This window comes from Phoxinus phoxinus, assembly GCF_949152265.1.
Source record: "Phoxinus phoxinus genome assembly, chromosome: 15".
NCBI lineage: Eukaryota > Metazoa > Chordata > Actinopteri > Cypriniformes > Leuciscidae > Phoxinus > Phoxinus phoxinus.
The window spans coordinates 1,473,286-1,495,519 of record NC_136890.1 but is presented as its reverse complement, the minus strand read 5'-3'; the positions used below and the strand labels follow the sequence as shown (position 1 = coordinate 1,495,519).

Here is a 22,234-nt window from a genome sequence, read left to right as displayed (position 1 = left end):
GGTTTCTCCCGCCCCGCCTCGACACTCACACGGGGCACTGGCCAGTTTGAGGAAACGCAACAGGAACGAGCGCAATGAACAATGAACATAAAAACAAACATTCCGGCCTGGAAACACACATTCACAGTGAATAACTGCTGTGGAGTGTGTGTCAGGGACTCGAGCACGACTGCGCATGTTTCCTCAGTGTCTGCACACATGCTCGGCTCATGCTTTAGTGGAGCTTACATACAGCACCTTTAATATAAAGCGGAATAACTCGAGCCAGTAATCAGTCGTCTAGAAGCCTGATCGTGTGTGTGTGTGTGTGTGTGTGTGTGTCAGGTTTCTGGGTGAACATGTCTCTGATTCCTGTGATGTTGGGTCTGGCGCTCTGCACTGCCACTGAGATCAGCTTTAACATGCTGGGATTCTCCGCCGCGCTCTCCACCAACATCATGGACTGGTACTACACACACTCTCACACACTCTCACACACACACACACACACACACGCACACACACACTCTCACACACTGCTCACAAACACAGCTCACACACACGCACACTCACACTGCTCACAAACACAGCTGACACACACACACACACGCACACACACACTCTCACACTGCTCACAAACACAGCTTACACACACGCACACTCACACTGCTCACAAACACAGCTGACACACACACACGCACACACACACTCTCACACACTGCTCACAAACACAGCTTACACACACGCACACTCACACGCACGCACAAACACACACTGCTCACAAACACAGCTGACACACACACACACACACTCTTCCTTCACATACACGCATGGACATACGCTCACACACTCTTCCTTCACACACACAGCTCATACACACACTCTCACACACAGCTTATACACACTCGCACACACACACACACACACACTCTTCCTACACACACACACACACACACACACACACTCTCACACACTGCTCACAAACACAGCTTACACACACGCACACTCACACGCACGCACAAACACACACTGCTCACAAACACAGCTGACACACACACACACACACTCTTCCTTCACATACACGCATGCACATACGCTCACACACTCTTCCTTCACACACACAGCTCATACACACACTCTCACACACAGCTTATACACACTCGCACACACACACACACACACTCTTCCTACACACACACACACACACACACACACACACACACACACAGTCTTCCTTCACACACACACAGCTCATACACACCCTCTCACACACAGCTCATACACACTCGCACACACACACACACACACACACACACACACACACACGCCACAGTAAACCTCATCTAATGCACACTCTCCCTCTCTCAGCTTACAGAATGTGTTTTCCAAGAAGCTGCTGAGTGGGGACAAGTACAAGTTCAGGTGAGTGCTGTTGGTGTGTGTGTGTGTTCAGTGTGGTACGATAGGGGGCACTATCACGCCTCTTCTGGAAGAATAGAGACTTTTAAATCCTAACACGGGTGAAGAAACATGAAGGTCCGAGCAATAGAAACGTGTGTGTGTGTGTGTGTGTGTGTGTGTGTGTGTGTTTCTAGTCCTCCAGAGCTGCAGTTTTACACCAGTGCCGCTGCTATGATCATGCTCGTTCCCGCCTGGATCTTCCTGATGGTCAGTCCCTGCAAACACGCACCGAGTTTTAAATAAAAAATAATAAAAACGCATAATAAAAACATTTAATTAAAATAAATAAATACAAATTATTAGTATAAATAATATTTGATTTAAATACAAATAAAAAATAACTACATTTAAAGCTGCAGTCCGGCACTTTTTTGGGTTTAAAAATATCAAAAAAAACATTTTTGAAAAAAAACATAACCAGCCAGTGTTCAAAACGATCTGCTTGCCTTACCTCGATTCAAAACGGTAATCTTGTAATAATGATTTTAATTCCAGTGGTACTGGTGGATTTCCGCTGGAATTTCGAGCATGTCTTTGCGTCATTACGTCACTTCTGTACACATAGAGAAGGAGTCCCCGGCTAGCGTGTGTGGATGATGGAGGTGGAGATTTAGCTTAGCACTTGGTATGGCGGATCCCGAAAGTTTAAAGCGACAATCACCAGTGACAACTGGAGATTCACCAGTTGTAAAACCCAAAGACTTCGGACTTCAGAGTGGCTACAGAAAATATATATTTTTCACGTTTTGACGTGATATAAGCAATCATTAGATTTAATCAGCATGATAACGTTATAGCTACTGCAATGCTTCCCCCCACCCCCCGAATTTGGTCAGAACAAAAGTGAATGTTACTTACTTGTTCAGATGAGATTTACCGATGAAAATTCTAATGTTGACACTTTCAAAAAGTATACTCTGACATTGCTGATGACAGTACAGTTTCCACAGCGACGCGACAGGTTCTCCTCAATACATTGTGTTCATCCGCGCTGTTTCATGCCGATTTACTATGACGTGGTTTTTTTTATTTTATTATTATGTTCCCTTAGGTGCAATTATAGTATTACTATAGTTTTTTTTACAAAAAACTTTTAAAATGTAGTGATTTATGACCTTTTCCCACCCTGTTTCTCATCCTCTGACTCACACAGTCTGTTTTGGGGGTGTTTCCCCTTTAAGAGTTCAGTGTTAACGCCCACTGTTATGATTGGCTAACGTCAGTGCCTATGCATCAATTATTAACGCCCCCAGCCAGAACATTTGCAGATTCAGCGTATTTAAAAAGTAGTTTAAAGTTTTAAATACATTACTTACAGTTTGCGTTGTCGTTGTTGAGCCCAGAATAGTCGGCACGGACTTATCTTTGAGCAACAGTTTTCTGGCAAAGCCAGCATCATTTTGGGATTTGTTCTCAAAACAGTCATGCTTCAAATGTATAGAACAAACGCTTAAACTAACACTGCCGTGACTGGGACGTCCGCAAAAAATAAAGTGCATCCATTTTTCCCTGACGACTGGATCTTTCTGCAGCGTATTCAAAGATGTTGTTTGTCCACAGCCAGGAACAGCACATCTGCGGTATCGTCATTTCCCTGTACACACAGACCCACTCGCTGTCCGTCGACTGAACACTTGTGAGGCAACGATACGAAATGAGCGTAGTTGTCTTGCGCTGGAGGCGGTCATATGCAAACGCTGGTACGTCACTTCGTACCGTGACGTCACTTCTTACCATGGATCCAGAACGAGCTGTATTTAGAGCTTGATTAAATAAATGATTCGTTTATAATGGGGAGGACGTCTTAAGCTATGAAACTTGCAGGACGTTTTAATGGCACAAAGACCTCTTATATACCAAAAGATCAAGGCAAATTTGGTTTCTCATATCATGACCCCTTTAAAATAAATACAGTTTGGTATAAATTAATACAAGCGATTAAAATGAATTTAATAAATAAAATGTGATATTTGATTGAAACAAAAGTAAATAACTACATAAACAAAAACATTTAATTAAAAAGAAACAAGCAATAAATACATTTTAATTTAAATGAAAAAAGTAAATAACGATATAAATAAAACATTTAATTTAAATAAATAATGATTTAAATAAAAAAGTAAATAACTATATAAATAAAACATTTAATTTAAATAAATAATGATTAAAATAAATATAAAGTAAAATAAATGAATGATTAATGATTTAAGTAAAAAAAAATACATTAGATAAAACTGAATAAATAACATTTTATTTAAATAAAAAGAAAAGCAGTGTAAAAATAAATAAAATTAAACTAGGGAACTAATTAAATAAATAGATTGATTAAAATTAAAATATATAAAGGAAATTTTATACATGAGAATCTGTAGTGTTAGTGAGGCATGTGAAGGCAGAAATTATTACACATGATTGAAATAATTTGATTAAAGTAAATACATGAATACACTTACATCTACCAGAACAGCACTACATTGAGTCAGAGAAAAAAAACACACAAAATGATGTAAAAAAATTTCATAGTAATACTCTGGACGTTATGCATGCTGATGTGTGTGTGTGTGTGTGTGTGTGTGTGTGTCCCGCAGGATCTGCCGGCGATCGGGAAGAGCGAGCACAGCTTCAGTCTCTCTCAGGACGTGGTTCTGCTTCTGCTGTTCGACGGCGTCCTCTTCCACTTGCAGAGCGTCACGGCCTACGCACTCATGGGCCGCATCTCACCCGTAACATTCAGGTGCTCCTCCTTCACACGCTCTCTCCCGTAACATTCAGGTGCTCCTCCTCCACACGCTCTCACCCGTAACATTCAGGTGCTCCTCCTTCACACGCTCTCACCCGTAACATTCAGGTGCTCCTCCTTCACACGCTCTCACCCGTAACATTCAGGTGCGCCTCCTTCACACGCTCTCACCCGTAACATTCAGGTGCTCCTCCTTCACACGCTCTCACCCGTAACATTCAGGTGCTCCTCCTTCACACGCTCTCACCCGTAACATTCAGGTGCGCCTCCTTCACACGCTCTCACCCGTAACATTCAGGTGCGCCTCCTTCACACGCTCTCACCCGTAACATTCAGGTGCGCCTCCTTCACACGCTCTCACCCGTAACATTCATGTGCTCCTCCTCCACACGCTCTCACCCGTAACATTCAGGTGCTCCTCCTTCACACGCTCTCACCCGTAACATTCAGGTGCTCCTCCTCCACACGCTCTCACCCGTAACATTCAGGTGCGCCTCCTTCACACGCTCTCACCCGTAACATTCAGGTGCTCCTCCTTCACACGCTCTCACCCGTAACATTCAGGTGCGCCTCCTTCACACGCTCTCACCCGTAACATTCAGGTGCGCCTCCTTCACACGCTCTCACCCGTAACATTCAGGTGCTCCTCCTTCACACGCTCTCACCCGTAACATTCAGGTGCTCCTCCTCCACACGCTCTCACCCGTAACATTCAGGTGCTCCTCCTCCACACGCTCTCACCCGTAACATTCAGGTGCTCCTCCTTCACACGCTCTCACCCGTAACATTCAGGTGCTCCTCCTTCACACGCTCTCACCCGTAACATTCAGGTGTGCCTCCTTCACACGCTCTCACCCGTAACATTCAGGTGCGCCTCCTTCACACGCTCTCACCCGTAACATTCAGGTGCTCCTCCTTCACACGCTCTCACCCGTAACATTCAGGTGCGCCTCCTTCACACGCTCTCACCCGTAACATTCAGGTGCTCCTCCTCCACACGCTCTCACCCGTAACATTCAGGTGTGCCTCCTTCACACGCTCTCACCCGTAACATTCAGGTGCGCCTCCTTCACACGCTCTCACCCGTAACATTCAGGTGCTCCTCCTTCACACGCTCTCACCCGTAACATTCAGGTGCTCCTCCTTCACACGCTCTCACCCGTAACATTCAGGTGCTCCTCCTTCACACGCTCTCACCCGTAACATTCAGGTGCTCCTCCTTCACACGCTCTCACCCGTAACATTCAGGTGCTCCTCCTTCACACGCTCTCACCCGTAACATTCAGGTGCGCCTCTTTCACACGCTCTCACCCGTAACATTCAGGTGCTCCTCCTTCACACGCTCTCACCCGTAACATTCAGGTGCTCCTCCTTCACACGCTCTCACCCGTAACATTCAGGTGCTCCTCCTCCACACGCTCTCACCCGTAACATTCAGGTGCTCCTCCTTCACACGCTCTCACCCGTAACATTCAGGTGCTCCTCCTTCACACGCTCTCACCCGTAACATTCAGGTGCGCCTCCTTCACACGCTCTCACCCGTAACATTCAGGTGCTCCTCCTTCACACGCTCTCACCCGTAACATTCAGGTGCGCCTCCTTCACACGCTCTCACCCGTAACATTCAGGTGCTCCTCCTTCACACGCTCTCACCCGTAACATTCAGGTGCTCCTCCTTCACACGCTCTCACCCGTAACATTCAGGTGCTCCTCCTTCACACGCTCTCACCCGTAACATTCAGGTGCTCCTCCTTCACACGCTCTCACCCGTAACATTCAGGTGCTCCTCCTTCACACGCTCTCACCCGTAACATTCAGGCGCTCCTCCTTCACACGCTCTCACCCGTAACATTCAGGTGCTCCTCCTTCACACGCTCTCACCCGTAACATTCAGGTGCTCCTCCTCCACACGCTCTCACCCGTAACATTCAGGTGCTCCTCCTTCACACGCTCTCACCCGTAACATTCAGGTGCTCCTCCTCCACACGCTCTCACCCGTAACATTCAGGTGCGCCTCCTTCACACGCTCTCACCCGTAACATTCAGGTGCTCCTCCTCCACACGCTCTCACCCGTAACATTCAGGTGCTCCTCCTTCACACGCTCTCACCCGTAACACTCAGGTGCTCCTCCTTCACACGCTCTCACCCGTAACATTCAGGTGCTCCTCCTTCACACGCTCTCACCCGTAACATTCAGGTGCGCCTCCTTCACACGCTCTCACCCGTAACATTCAGGTGCTCCTCCTTCACACGCTCTCACCCGTAACATTCAGGTGCTCCTCCTTCACACGCTCTCACCCGTAACATTCAGGTGCGCCTCCTTCACACGCTCTCACCCGTAACATTCAGGTGCGCCTCCTTCACACGCTCTCACCCGTAACATTCAGGTGCTCCTCCTTCACACGCTCTCACCCGTAACATTCAGGTGCGCCTCCTTCACACGCTCTCACCCGTAACATTCAGGTGCTCCTCCTTCACACGCTCTCACCCGTAACATTCAGGTGCTCCTCCTTCACACGCTCTCACCCGTAACATTCAGGTGCTCCTCCTTCACACGCTCTCACCCGTAACATTCAGGTGCTCCTCCTTCACACGCTCTCACCCGTAACATTCAGGTGCGCCTCCTTCACACGCTCTCACCCGTAACATTCAGGTGCGCCTCCTTCACACGCTCTCACCCGTAACATTCAGGTGCTCCTCCTTCACACGCTCTCACCCGTAACATTCAGGTGCGCCTCCTTCACACGCTCTCACCCGTAACATTCAGGTGCTCCTCCTTCACACGCTCTCACCCGTAACATTCAGGTGCTCCTCCTTCACACGCTCTCACCCGTAACATTCAGGTGCGCCTCCTTCACACGCTCTCACCCGTAACATTCAGGCGCTCCTCCTTCACACGCTCTCACCCGTAACATTCAGGTGCGCCTCCTTCACACGCTCTCACCCGTAACATTCAGGTGCGCCTCCTTCACACGCTCTCACCCGTAACATTCAGGTGCGCCTCCTTCACACGCTCTCACACGTAACATTCAGGTGCTCCTCCTTCACACGCTCTCACCCGTAACATTCAGGTGCGCCTCCTTCACACGCTCTCACCCGTAACATTCAGGTGCGCCTCCTTCACACGCTCTCACCCGTAACATTCAGGTGCGCCTCCTTCACACGCTCTCACCCGTAACATTCAGGTGCTCCTCCTTCACACGCTCTCACCCGTAACATTCAGGTGCGCCTCCTTCACACGCTCTCTCCCGTAACATTCAGGTGCTCCTCCTTCACACGCTCTCACCCGTAACATTCAGGTGCGCCTCCTTCACACGCTCTCACCCGTAACATTCAGGTGCTCCTCCTTCACACGCTCTCACCCGTAACATTCAGGTGCTCCTCCTTCACACGCTCTCACCCGTAACATTCAGGTGCGCCTCCTTCACACGCTCTCACCCGTAACATTCAGGTGCTCCTCCTTCACACGCTCTCACCCGTAACATTCAGGTGCGCCTCTTTCACACGCTCTCACCCGTAACATTCAGGTGCTCCTCCTTCACACGCTCTCACCCGTAACATTCAGGTGCTCCTCCTTCACACGCTCTCACCCGTAACATTCAGGTGCGCCTCTTTCACACGCTCTCACCCGTAACATTCAGGTGCTCCTCCTTCACACGCTCTCACCCGTAACATTCAGGTGCTCCTCCTTCACACGCTCTCACCCGTAACATTCAGGTGCTCCTCCTTCACACGCTCTCACCCGTAACATTCAGGTGCGCCTCTTTCACACGCTCTCACCCGTAACATTCAGGTGCTCCTCCTTCACACGCTCTCACCCGTAACATTCAGGTGCGCCTCCTTCACACGCTCTCACCCGTAACATTCAGGTGCGCCTCCTTCACACGCTCTCACCCGTAACATTCAGGTGCTCCTCCTTCACACGCTCTCACCCGTAACATTCAGGTGCGCCTCCTTCACACGCTCTCACCCGTAACATTCAGGTGCTCCTCCTTCACACGCTCTCACCCGTAACATTCAGGTGCGCCTCCTTCACACGCTCTCACCCGTAACATTCAGGTGCTCCTCCTTCACACGCTCTCAGCCGTAACATTCAGGTGCTCCTCCTCCACACGCTCTCACCCGTAACATTCAGGTGCGCCTCCTCCACACGCTCTCACCCGTAACATTCAGGTGCTCCTCCTTCACACGCTCTCACCCGTAACATTCAGGTGCTCCTCCTTCACACGCTCTCACCCGTAACATTCAGTTGCTCCTCCTTCACACGCTCTCACCCGTAACATTCATGTGCTCCTCCTCCACACGCTCTCACCCGTAACATTCAGGTGCTCCTCCTTCACACGCTCTCACCCGTAACATTCAGGTGCTCCTCCTCCACACGCTCTCACCCGTAACATTCAGGTGCTCCTCCTTCACACGCTCTCTCCTGTAACATTCAGGTGCTCCTCCTCCACACGCTCTCACCCGTAACATTCAGGTGCTCCTCCTTCACACGCTCTCACCCGTAACATTCAGTTGCTCCTCCTTCACACGCTCTCACCCGTAACATTCAGGTGCTCCTCCTCCACACGCTCTCACCCGTAACATTCATGTGCTCCTCCTCCACACGCTCTCACCCGTAACATTCAGGTGCTCCTCCTTCACACGCTCTCACCCGTAACATTCAGGTGCTCCTCCTCCACACGCTCTCACCCGTAACATTCATGTGCTCCTCCTCCACACGCTCTCACCCGTAACATTCAGGTGCTCCTCCTTCACACGCTCTCACCCGTAACATTCAGGTGCTCCTCCTCCACACGCTCTCACCCGTAACATTCAGGTGCTCCTCCTTCACACGCTCTCACCCGTAACATTCAGTTGCTCCTCCTTCACACGCTCTCACCCGTAACATTCATGTGCTCCTCCTCCACACGCTCTCACCCGTAACATTCAGGTGCTCCTCCTTCACACGCTCTCACCCGTAACATTCAGGTGCTCCTCCTCCACACGCTCTCACCCGTAACATTCAGGTGCTCCTCCTTCACACGCTCTCACCCGTAACATTCAGGTGCTCCTCCTCCACACGCTCTCACCCGTAACATTCAGGTGCTCCTCCTCCACACTGTTACACCTGGCCTGTGCCGGGCCGTGCAACAGAGAGGGGAGACCACGCGGATTAGTTTGATTTAAAGAAAATATGTTTATTAAAGATAAAGAATGAACAACGTAAAGTAAATAAAGTCAGTATATGTGTTAGTCAGGAGAAATAAAAACGTATGCAATCAGGGTATATGAAGAGTAATGCCAAAAGGAAACAAAATCAGCAAAACGGTGCGGGAGAGAAGGAGAAATCGGCGACCCCTCGATCCGGTCTGGAGAACTTTTTAAAGCCCAAGATGCTGGAGGCAAATCACACGCGATATGCCACACCTGTGCTCCGCTCACCTGTAGGGGAGACATAATTAACAGAGGAGGAGCCGATAGATCCGTAACACCCCCTCCCTTAAGACAGAGGCCCCTAAAAGGCCTCTGCAAAAAAAAAACACCCACAACAAAATTACAAACATTTCTTAATTTTTAAAATAATTTCTATAAACTAAAAGTGAGCACTTAACTTTGGTTCAGGGATGTTGACAGCCCATATACATGGACAAGCCAGACGAACCCTTTTGTCCACAGGCCCAACCCCTCTACCCTCCAGCAGCTCCAACCGCCCTCCCCCATACCAAGAACTCCAGAAATGTGGCTGGAGCGTTTCGTAACCCGAAACTCATAACAGAGTAAGAATATAGCCCAGATGGTGTTATAAAGGCTGAAACTTCCTGAGCTCGAAGTGACAAAGGGACTTGGTAATATCCTTTCAACAAGTCAAATTTACTCACAAACCTTGCGGATCCTACCCGGTCAACACAATCTTCAACCCTTGGGAGTGGAAAAGAATCTGATTTCGTGATGTTATTCAATTTACGATAATCAGTACAGAACCTATGTGTCCCATCAGGTTTACTGACCAATATACAGGGTGAAGCCCAACTCGAATAGGAAGGCTTAGCCAACCCATTTTCCAACAGGTACTTCACCTCTGCCTCTAGATGTTGCTGTTTGTCTTGTGACACCCGATAGAACCGCTGTCTTATTGGTTCTGCATCACCAACATCAATATCATGCTCAATTAAATGAGTACGTGATGGTGTATCTGAAAATAAAGAAGGAAAATCAGACAACAAAGATGACAGTTCTGATGCACGCTCCTCTGGCAAATGTCCAAACAATGTATTCAACTCCGCCAGTTTTTCAGAGTTCCTCAAACGAGGTTTCAGCACACAGTCATCAGGACCTACCACATCCTCACCAGTACTTGCTGCCACCATGTAGGGAGTCTCAAAGGCCCTAGGAGCCTCAACAGCTGCGGCTAAAGAAACACTCACAGCCAGGTCACCAGACTCTGCAGCCCCAGAGACTGAAAACCTGCTATAATAGGACTTCAACAGATTTATGTGACAGAGCTGAGTGGAACGCCTACGATTTGGTGTAGAAAGTAAATAATTCAGGTCTGACACCTGTCTAACAACCCTATAAGGACCTGTGTATTTGGCAAGGAAAGGAGAATTTGCTATCGGCAATAAAGCCAACACCTGATCACCAGGACTAAACACCCTTTTCTCAGCTCGACGGTCATACCAACTCTTCATTTTCTGTTGGGCTTTAGTTAGGTTGTCAGTCGCCATCTCACAGGCTAAAAACAGCCTACGACGAAAACCATTTACATAGTCCAACAAGTTAAGAGGAGACTCAGGACACTTCAGCTCCGCCTGCAAAACGGCTAGAGGCCCACGAACTCTATGGCCAAAGACCAAATCATTAGGCGAGAACCCTGTACTCTCCTGAGTTACCTCTCGTGCCGCCAACATTAGCCACGGGAGCCCTTCCTCCCAGTCTCGGTTAAGCTCAACACAATAACCCCTGTGAAGCGACTTCAATGTCTGATGAAAACGCTCCAGAGCACCTTGGCTCTGGGCGTGATAAGCACTACTACGCTGATGTTTTACACGCAACTGCTCGAGCACCTCTCTGAACATGCGTGACGTAAAGTTAGAGCCTCTATCACTCTGTATAGTGTGAGGGATACCGAAGATGGAAATAAACTGTGAAAGAGCCTTCACCACAGATCTAGTTGTGATTGTACGCAAAGCATAAGCAGCAGGATATCGGGTAGCCTGACACATCACCGTCAGCATGTAAACACACCCTGACTTAGATGAAGGCAATGGTCCTACACAATCAATTAACAAATGTTCAAATGGTTTTCCTATAGCTGGAATAGGGTAAAGGGGAGCTGGCTTTAACACCTGATTAGGCTTCCCCGTTAACTGGCATACATGACACGTCTTAATGAAGGATGCCACATCCTTCTTTAGGCGGGGCCAATAGAAGTACTTCATAAGACGGTCATAGGTCTTTCTTACCCCCAAGTGTCCAGCTACATCCCCATGAGCTGTTTGTAGGACCAAGTCTCTAAACTTAACTGGCACTATCACTTGAAACACTGGATCCTCGACTCCTTCGTCAGTGTGAGAAGACCACTTCCGAATCAACAACCCCTCCTGAACCAAATAACCACTTGCTGCATTGCGCAACTCCTCAGGTGGTAACACCCCACCGAACAGATCTTTTAATGTCACATCCTCCTTTTGAGCAGCATCAAAATCACTATAGGAGAGAGAAGATGGTAGATTAGGCAAAACAACAGACTTTAACTCCCCGGCCTGAGAAACATCATCATTAGAGGCACGGCTCATAGCCCGTGTCACTGCACAAGCTGTAAAGACAGACAAATTCTGACGACTAACATCACTATCAGCTGGAATAGAGGGAAAATTCTTAACAATTACAGGGGGTGGTACATCACGCCAGACACGCTCTCCAGCCAGGTTATTTCCCAAAAGAAGATGGACGCCCTCTACAGGTAAGGAAGGACGGACTGCTATGGTTACCTCCCCCTGCACCAATTCAGACTGCAGATTAATCCTGTGCAATGGAACAGAGACAACCTGTAACCCAATCCCCCGGACTAAAACATTGTTCCCAGTACTCGAGTCCGCCGAAAAAGGCAAAACGGACTCCAAGATAAAAGACTCTGATGCCCCTGTGTCCCTAAGTATCTTAACTGGCACCCGGTTGGAACTACCCACCAGTGAAACTAAACCATCTGTAACGAAAGGAAAGTAACCACTTCCACCCGTTACCACTGAATCAGCTCCACAGTTTCTCCCACCAGCCCCAGCAGCGCTCAGGCCTGATAGCTGAGATGACGTCACAACGCCTTCAGGTTTAACCTCAGTCTCACCCACCAAAACTTTAGCAGGTATAACTGACTCAGATACGGCAAGAGTAACACCTCGAACAACCTCAGTACCCTTTCTCTGACTTTTCCCCTTTAACACCGGACAGTCTTTCTTCCAATGCCCCCTTTCCAAGCAATATCGACACACATCAGCATCATTCTTAGCCTGACTAGCAGGTGTAGATGCAGAAAACCTAGAATCTCTGCGGAAACTTACAGCACCTCTGTGTGACTGATTAGAGTGTAAATCTATTCTACTCTGAGTAGGTGACTCGATTGAACCTAACGAAGACCCCAAAACTCTATGAGAACGTCCAAAACGTTGTTCCTGATAGACCTTACCTGTATGGTTTTCTTTTAAACTATACTTGTGTGTCAAAGCAAAATCGTCAGCCATTACTGCGGCTTCCGCTGCAGTTTTCATCTTATGCTCAAATACATAGGTAGCAACACGCTCAGGAAGAATATTTCTGAACTGTTCTAAAACAATCAGGTTAGACAATTCTTCAAAAGTAGTGACTCCCACTGCAGAGCACCAACGATTAAAGTGACTGTTCAATTCCCTCGCTACCTCTGTATATGTCTGTTTATCCCCCTTTCTCCAACTGCGGAATCGCAAACGATAAGCTTCAGGAACTAATTCATAAATTTTAAGCACTGCTTCTTTTACTTTAACATATTTTTTCCTATCTGGTACAGACAACGCAATAAACGCTTCTTGTGCTCTACCTACAAGAACACTTTGGAGTAACAACGTTCTCTCGGAGTCAGACCAGCCACGGTCATCAGCCACACTCTCAAATAAAGAAAAGAAAACCTCTGGATCTCTCTCATTAAATTTCGGCAGCAACCTAACCATGTTACATATATCAGGGGGACGCACAAACCCCCTAGGAGCAGTATCCTCACCCCCATCTGCTGAAAGCCTACCTTCAGCAACCAGTCTCAGCCGTTCTAAAGCCACATCACGTTCACTTCTTATTCTTTCCATTTCCAATTGACGCTCAGCTTCTCTTTCATTCCGGTCTGCCTCACGTTGAGCATCTCTTTCCTTACGGTCTGCCTCACGTTGAGCTTCTCTCTCTTTCTGTTGCATTTCTATTAACACTTTTTGTTGCTCAAATGTAAGTGACATTTTAGAAAACTCTGTCGAAAGAGGTGTCGACGTTGCTTCTCCTAATTCTAACTCCTCCATAATTAGAGATGCAGGTGATGACAGAATATTCCTAACCACCAATTCCGCCTGTACTGACACTTTAATCTGGGCTAATTTCGCTGTTCTGGGTAAACCCAAATCAAAGTTATAATGTTCACAAACTTGACGCAACTGATCCTTTGTCAAAGTATTCAAAACCTCCACAGATGGAGCTACGAAAAAATCTTCCAAACTAGCCATACAAATGGAACAAATTCTACAGCATACAATTTTTTCCTTTTACAGAAAATAAAGAAAAATGAGCTCACCTTTTCAAATGCAAGTGTGGCCACAACAGCGCGTATAGGACGAGAGAGAAAAAACGGAGCTGCCCTGTAAAACTAGAAAAACAGCGATCCTCTTCATGCATATCCCAAGGACAGAGATTTTTATTACACGATATCAGCGGAGCCTTAACTCCCCCGACAAAATGCCGTTAAAGCAGGCTTCCACGACTGTGCCCTCTGCCCAGGATAGCACAAAAATAACAAACTAAAATAACAAAACAAGATAACAAACATTAATGCTTTACGGGCACTCCTAAAGCTCCGATAATTATTTTATCGAGTACTTTACCAACAAACTCAATCCTAAACGCGCAGTGCTGACCCACACCTAAACAATAGCTCACCGCCGATTCTTCAACCTGGCTCACTTCAACACCCCAGGCACAATTAACAAAATGTTCTCCTCCTCTCACGCACCAACAACGAAAGAAAAATAAATAAATTTAACTGATTTCAAACGCAATTTATCTACAAACTAATCCACATGCATCTTCCCAATGATTCAAAACTACAACCGTTCAACTCAATGAACTATCAAAGCACTTTCCAAATCAAACGCACTTAAACGAAACGGTCTAAATACTTACAGCTTCTAATACTTAGGCTTAACCTAGTTATAAGCAAAAAATATATATAAATATTTACCGATGTCGTTTCGAATCCTTATTTTTCTTTAACGAGCCCCCACAATCTGTTTGTCGTTTCCGATCCCGATCGTTCAAATCCCTTGACGAGCCACCAATCTGTTACACCTGGCCTGTGCCGGGCCGTGCAACAGAGAGGGGAGACCACGCGGATTAGTTTGATTTAAAGAAAATATGTTTATTAAAGATAAAGAATGAACAACGTAAAGTAAATAAAGTCAGTATATGTGTTAGTCAGGAGAAATAAAAACGTATGCAATCAGGGTATATGAAGAGTAATGCCAAAAGGAAACAAAATCAGCAAAACGGTGCGGGAGAGAAGGAGAAATCGGCGACCCCTCGATCCGGTCTGGAGAACTTTTTAAAGCCCAAGATGCTGGAGGCAAATCACACGCGATATGCCACACCTGTGCTCCGCTCACCTGTAGGGGAGACATAATTAACAGAGGAGGAGCCGATAGATCCGTAACAACACGCTCTCACCCGTAACATTCAGGTGCTCCTCCTTCACACGCTCTCACCCGTAACATTCAGGTGCGCCTCCTTCACACGCTCTCACCCGTAACATTCAGGTGCGCCTCCTTCACACGCTCTCACCCGTAACATTCAGGTGCTCCTCCTTCACACGCTCTCACCCGTAACATTCAGGTGCGCCTCCTTCACACGCTCTCACCCGTAACATTCAGGTGCTCCTCCTTCACACGCTCTCACCCGTAACATTCAGGTGCGCCTCCTTCACACGCTCTCACCCGTAACATTCAGGTGCTCCTCCTTCACACGCTCTCACCCGTAACATTCAGGTGCGCCTCCTTCACACGCTCTCACCCGTAACATTCAGGTGCTCCTCCTTCACACGCTCTCACCCGTAACATTCAGGTGCTCCTCCTCCACACGCTCTCACCCGTAACATTCAGGTGCTCCTCCTTCACACGCTCTCACCCGTAACATTCAGGTGCGCCTCCTTCACACGCTCTCACCCGTAACATTCAGGTGCTCCTCCTCCACACGCTCTCACCCGTAACATTCAGGTGCGCCTCCTTCACACGCTCTCACCCGTAACATTCAGGTGCTCCTCCTTCACACGCTCTCACCCGTAACATTCAGGTGCGCCTCCTCCACACGCTCTCACACGTAACATTCAGGTGCGCCTCCTTCACACGCTCTCACCCGTAACATTCAGGTGCTCCTCCTTCACACGCTCTCACCCGTAACATTCAGGTGCGCCTCCTCCACACGCTCTCACACGTAACATTCAGGTGCGCCTCCTTCACACGCTCTCACCCGTAACATTCAGGTGCTCCTCCTCCACACGCTCTCACCCGTAACATTCAGGTGCGCCTCCTTCACACGCTCTCACCCGTAACATTCAGGTGCTCCTCCTTCACACGCTCTCACCCGTAACATTCAGGTGCGCCTCCTCCACACGCTCTCACACGTAACATTCAGGTGCGCCTCCTTCACACGCTCTCACCCGTAACATTCAGGTGCGCCTCCTTCACACGCTCTCACCCGTAACATTCAGGTGCTCCTCCTTCACACGCTCTCACCCGTAACATTCAGGTGCTCCTCCTTCACACGCTCTCACCCGTAACATTCAGGTGCTCCTCCTTCACACGCTCTCACACGTAACATTCAGGTGCTCCTCCTTCACACGCTCTCACCCGTAACATTCAGGTGCGCCTCCTTCACACGCTCTCACCCGTAACATTCAGGTGCTCCTCCTTCACACGCTCTCACCCGTAACATTCAGGTGCTCCTCCTTCACACGCTCTCACACGTAACATTCAGGTGCGCCTCCTTCACACGCTCTCACCCGTAACATTCAGGTGCGCCTCCTTCACACGCTCTCACCCGTAACATTCAGGTGCTCCTCCTTCACACGCTCTCACCCGTAACATTCAGGTGCTCCTCCTTCACACGCTCTCACCCGTAACATTCAGGTGCTCCTCCTTCACACGCTCTCACACGTAACATTCAGGTGCTCCTCCTTCACACGCTCTCACCCGTAACATTCAGGTGCGCCTCCTTCACACGCTCTCACCCGTAACATTCAGGTGCTCCTCCTTCACACGCTCTCACCCGTAACATTCAGGTGCGCCTCCTTCACACGCTCTCACCCGTAACATTCAGGCGCTCCTCCTTCACACGCTCTCACCCGTAACATTCAGGCGCTCCTCCTTCACACGCTCTCACCCGTAACATTCAGGTGCTCCTCCTTCACACGCTCTCACCCGTAACATTCAGGTGCTCCTCCTCCACACGCTCTCACCCGTAACATTCAGGTGCGCCTCCTTCACACGCTCTCACCCGTAACATTCAGGTGCTCCTCCTTCACACGCTCTCACCCGTAACATTCAGGTGCTCCTCCTCCACACGCTCTCACCCGTAACATTCAGGCGCTCCTCCTTCACACGCTCTCACCCGTAACATTCAGGTGCTCCTCCTTCACACGCTCTCACCCGTAACATTCAGGTGCTCCTCCTTCACACGCTCTCACCCATAACATTCAGGTGCTCCTCCTTCACACGCTCTCACCCGTAACATTCAGGTGCGCCTCCTTCACACGCTCTCACCCGTAACATTCAGGTGCGCCTCCTTCACACGCTCTCACCCGTAACATTCAGGTGCGCCTCCTCCACACGCTCTCACCCGTAACATTCAGGTGCTCCTCCTCCACACGCTCTCACCCGTAACATTCAGGTGCTCCTCCTCCACACGCTCTCACCCGTAACACTCAGGTGCGCCTCCTTCACACGCTCTCACCCGTAACATTCAGGTGCGCCTCCTCCACACGCTCTCACCCGTAACATTCAGGTGCTCCTCCTCCACACGCTCTCACCCGTAACATTCAGGTGCTCCTCCTCCACACGCTCTCACCCGTAACATTCAGGTGCTCCTCCTCCACACGCTCTCACCCGTAACATTCAGGTGCGCCTCCTCCACACGCTCTCACCCGTAACATTCAGGTGCTCCTCCTCCACACGCTCTCACCCGTAACATTCAGGTGCTCCTCCTCCACACGCTCTCACCCGTAACACTCAGGTGCTCCTCCTTCACACGCTCTCACCCGTAACATTCAGGTGCTCCTCCTTCACACGCTCTCACCCGTAACATTCAGGTGCTCCTCCTTCACACGCTCTCACCCGTAACATTCAGGTGCGCCTCCTTCACACGCTCTCACCCGTAACATTCAGGTGCTCCTCCTTCACACGCTCTCACCCGTAACATTCAGGTGCGCCTCCTTCACACGCTCTCACCCGTAACATTCAGGTGCTCCTCCTTCACACGCTCTCACCCGTAACATTCAGGTGCTCCTCCTCCACACGCTCTCACCCGTAACATTCAGGTGCTCCTCCTTCACACGCTCTCACCCGTAACATTCAGGTGCTCCTCCTTCACACGCTCTCACCCGTAACATTCAGGCGCTCCTCCTTCACACGCTCTCACCCGTAACATTCAGGTGCTCCTCCTTCACACGCTCTCACCCGTAACATTCAGGTGCGCCTCCTTCACACGCTCTCACCCGTAACATTCAGGTGCTCCTCCTTCACACGCTCTCACCCGTAACATTCAGGTGCTCCTCCTCCACACGCTCTCACCCGTAACATTCAGGTGCGCCTCCTTCACACGCTCTCACCCGTAACATTCAGGCGCTCCTCCTTCACACGCTCTCACCCGTAACATTCAGGTGCTCCTCCTTCACACGCTCTCACCCGTAACATTCAGGTGCTCCTCCTCCACACGCTCTCACCCGTAACATTCAGGTGCGCCTCCTTCACACGCTCTCACCCGTAACATTCAGGTGCGCCTCCTTCACACGCTCTCACCCGTAACATTCAGGTGCTCCTCCTTCACACGCTCTCACCCGTAACATTCAGGTGCGCCTCCTTCACACGCTCTCACCCGTAACATTCAGGTGCGCCTCCTTCACACGCTCTCACCCGTAACATTCAGGTGCTCCTCCTTCACACGCTCTCACCCGTAACATTCAGGTGCGCCTCCTTCACACGCTCTCACCCGTAACATTCAGGTGCTCCTCCTTCACACGCTCTCACCCGTAACATTCAGGTGCTCCTCCTTCACACGCTCTCACCCGTAACATTCAGGTGCTCCTCCTTCACACGCTCTCACCCGTAACATTCAGGTGCGCCTCCTTCACACGCTCTCACCCGTAACATTCAGGTGCTCCTCCTTCACACGCTCTCACCCGTAACATTCAGGTGCGCCTCCTTCACACGCTCTCACCCGTAACATTCAGGTGCGCCTCCTTCACACGCTCTCACCCGTAACATTCAGGTGCGCCTCCTTCACACGCTCTCACCCGTAACATTCAGGTGCTCCTCCTTCACACGCTCTCACCCGTAACATTCAGGTGCTCCTCCTTCACACGCTCTCACCCGTAACATTCAGGTGCTCCTCCTTCACACGCTCTCACCCGTAACATTCAGGTGCTCCTCCTTCACACGCTCTCACCCGTAACATTCAGGTGCGCCTCCTCCACACGCTCTCACCCGTAACATTCATGTGCTCCTGAATAAATGCTTTTCTTTTCAACTTTCTATTTATGGAAGGGAAGGAGGATGTGATGTGAACTGCAGTGATGTGATGTGTGTGTGTGTGTATAGTGTGGCGAGCACCGTGAAGCACGCGCTGTCGATCTGGCTGAGCATCATCGTGTTCAATAACTCCATCACCCTGGTGTCTGCGGGCGGGACGGTGCTGGTGTTCATGGGAGTCCTGCTGTATAACAAGGCCAAGCAGATGCAGAGAGACACGTTCGTCCAGTACGCTCTCGGCCAATCAGCGGAGGCCGAGCTCAAGCACATGACTCACGACGGCGACATCACTTCCTCTAAATGAACCTGCGTTCCTGTGGGTCAGAATGCAGGAATCAATAATCAAAGCATCACACTGCACAAAAAATGCTTTTCTTACTTAGTATTTGTGTCTTGTTTCCAGTCCAAATATCAAAAAATTCTTAAATCAAGATGCATTTGCTAAAGTAGCAAAATGCTATATTGTATTATGTCTTGTTTTATAAGGGGGGGAAATCCAAAGGAACTGAGTTTTAATACCTTATAGCATTTTACTCATCTGGTAAATGCATCTTGATTTTAAGAATTTGATATTTGGACTGGAAACAAGACATAAATCCTGAGTAAGATCAGCATGTTTTGCCGTGCAGGGTTCACAGGGATCATGCCTCACTGTACATAAAACGGTGGTTTTGGGACCCAATAATTCTGCTTTTTGATGGTTTACTGACAACCAAAAGAGACTTAAAGAAACGCTGCAATATCGTATGGTGTTTCTACATGTGAGCGAGTGACTCTCACCAGCAAATCTCCAGCTCGTATTTTACCTTAAAATCAAAAAATTAGAAATTATATTTTGCCTTAAGTCTGTTTTTAAGGCCACTTCTTCTTTTAATTCCTAATGGTTCATTGTCAAGAAAATAATGTAAAAAATCTTCTCGAAATTAGGCTTTGCGCAAAAAAATGTTTTGATTTAAGGTGAAATGACGGACATTTCTCCAAGAGTATTTTGTAAAGGCACTATTTCTTATAATTTTCATTTACTGGTCTCTCATTCCACAAAAGACAAGCAGGTTTTGTATATTTTAAATGCAATGATTGTAGCGAGCCACTATCTTCGTCCAGCCTGTGTTTGATCATGTTTAATCGCCTGTTTTCTTACAGGGAACTGACAGAATTGTTTTCCTCCTTGTCTCTGGCCCTTCAGAGATGTACTTGTTCGAGCAGTTTTTAGATTGTGTCCAGAATATCAAATGACTTGAAGTTTCCCTGTGTTTTTCTGCCTTATGGATGAGAGGGTTTATTCCATGTGTTCTCCCTTTTATCTCCGTGAAGCAGAAGATTTGTCAAATACTTGATGAAATGACAAGGTTATGTCTAAACTGTGGTGGCTTGATATGAATGATGTACTGTACGTTTTGATAATGTACAATAACCACTAATGGGAATTGTCTGTATGATTTTGGTCTTTATTTGTGCACTGATAACATTTTGATTCAAATTAATTTTGCATTTCTTTATTAAATGTATACAGTGCAACATTTGTGCATTTCTGCAGCTTAAAGACCAACTAAACCCCAGCTAAGTTTTAGCATTTCTCCCCCAGCAGTGATTCATAGTTGCCGTTTTTATATTAGTTATAAAGACATACATGATCGCTGCACTGTTCTTGGTAACAAAGTGGGCTATATTTTCCATTACAATATTATTATTGTACTCGGGTTTATTTCACACAAGGCCTTACTTATTATGCTATATTTGCCTATTTTAATTGTAGGCCGATAACATTTTGATCGACTACATTTTGTGATGATTATACATTAAATATGTAGTATTATTTTACATAATTTGAAGAACAAGAAATATAAACGAGTAACTAAAGAAATAAACGTTAAAAAAATAAAATAAAGATCAACATAATGCCTGAGGCGCTAGTGTAACGGGTTGTATATAGTTGTTAAATTCCTGCATAAATGGGGCCATCTGCTGGCGTCACTTGGTATTGCGCCACGGTGCTGAAAATAGCGAATTCTGGGTAATCCACAGCAGAACTTTTGATAATTGCTGTGGTAAGTCGCATGTTAAACGCTGCAGAGACAATAATTGCCTAAGTGCTTTAATTCTCATTACACAATGTTTTATTTCACTGTATTTTTGTTTTGATGTAACTAAGATATGAACGCTGTTTGTTTGATGTCGAGTGAGTCAGTTTTAGAAGTTGAATGTTAAATGTAGCACATGTTGCATGGCTGCTGCTAATGCTATTCCTCGTCTGATTTACTGTGTGTAGTGAAGGGCTGTTCTATTCTCTGTCTGCGATGTCATGCCATTCCTGATTCGTTTTGGTTTTCCCTTGTGCAGGTAATATAATTGAATTTGATGTTTATTTTTGTTGTATGAAAAATGTATGTTATAACAGCAATATTCCTGTTGAAAACAATTTGCTGTTTTAGATACTGTGTTTCCATATAGCAGAAGTGATTTAGAAGCTGGAGATTTTATTTATTTTATTTTATTTCACATTTTACTGTGGAAAAGACAAAGAATTGTGAAACATGTATATTTTTATTTTTGTTAAAAAACTATACGATCACTATACGATCACATTTGAACCAGTTTAATAAAAAAGAGCAGAACTTTTGATAATTGCTGTGTGAAGGGCTGTTCTATTCTCTGTCTGCGATGTCATGCCATTCCTGATTCGTTTTGGTTTTCCCTTGTGCAGATGCTCCACATACACAACGAGACTGGTACATAGAGAACCGTCACATTGGTGCCGTAACCGCGAGTGAGTGGACGTCTGCCTGCCATTGACGGACCGCTGTAGCTGTGGCTTCGTTCGGACATCGTGGACCGTAGTTTCCTGAAGAGGACATCTTTATGTTATCCTTTGCACATAAAAAAGGACTCTAAATGCTCTGATTTTTTTAAATAATTTTGATTATTTTGGGTCAGTTTTCTCTTGTTAGTTGATCTGTTTATTTTTTTTTCCTGATCTTATTGTTTTGAAGTGTCATAATGAGCGCATCAGGACTTGATTCGCCGACTCGTACTCCAGCTTCTGTTGGT

The 22,234-nt window shown here is 47.7% G+C and overlaps 1 protein-coding gene across 1 annotated transcript in view; it reads left to right on the top strand.

Moving 5' to 3' along the window:
• The window catches only part of LOC307011410 (solute carrier family 35 member E2A), a 31,268-nt gene extending 9,459 nt beyond the window's left edge, over positions 1 to 21,809 (top strand). The window contains exons 5-9 of the mRNA XM_079637037.1: positions 325 to 445; positions 1,348 to 1,401; positions 1,575 to 1,647; positions 4,029 to 4,174; positions 19,256 to 21,809. Coding sequence (XP_079493163.1) covers positions 325 to 445; positions 1,348 to 1,401; positions 1,575 to 1,647; positions 4,029 to 4,174; positions 19,256 to 19,490 — 629 coding nt within the window. The 3' untranslated portion in view covers positions 19,491 to 21,809. The remainder of the gene's footprint in view (positions 1 to 324; positions 446 to 1,347; positions 1,402 to 1,574; positions 1,648 to 4,028; positions 4,175 to 19,255) is intronic.
• Positions 21,810 to 22,234: the final 425 nt, after the last annotated feature.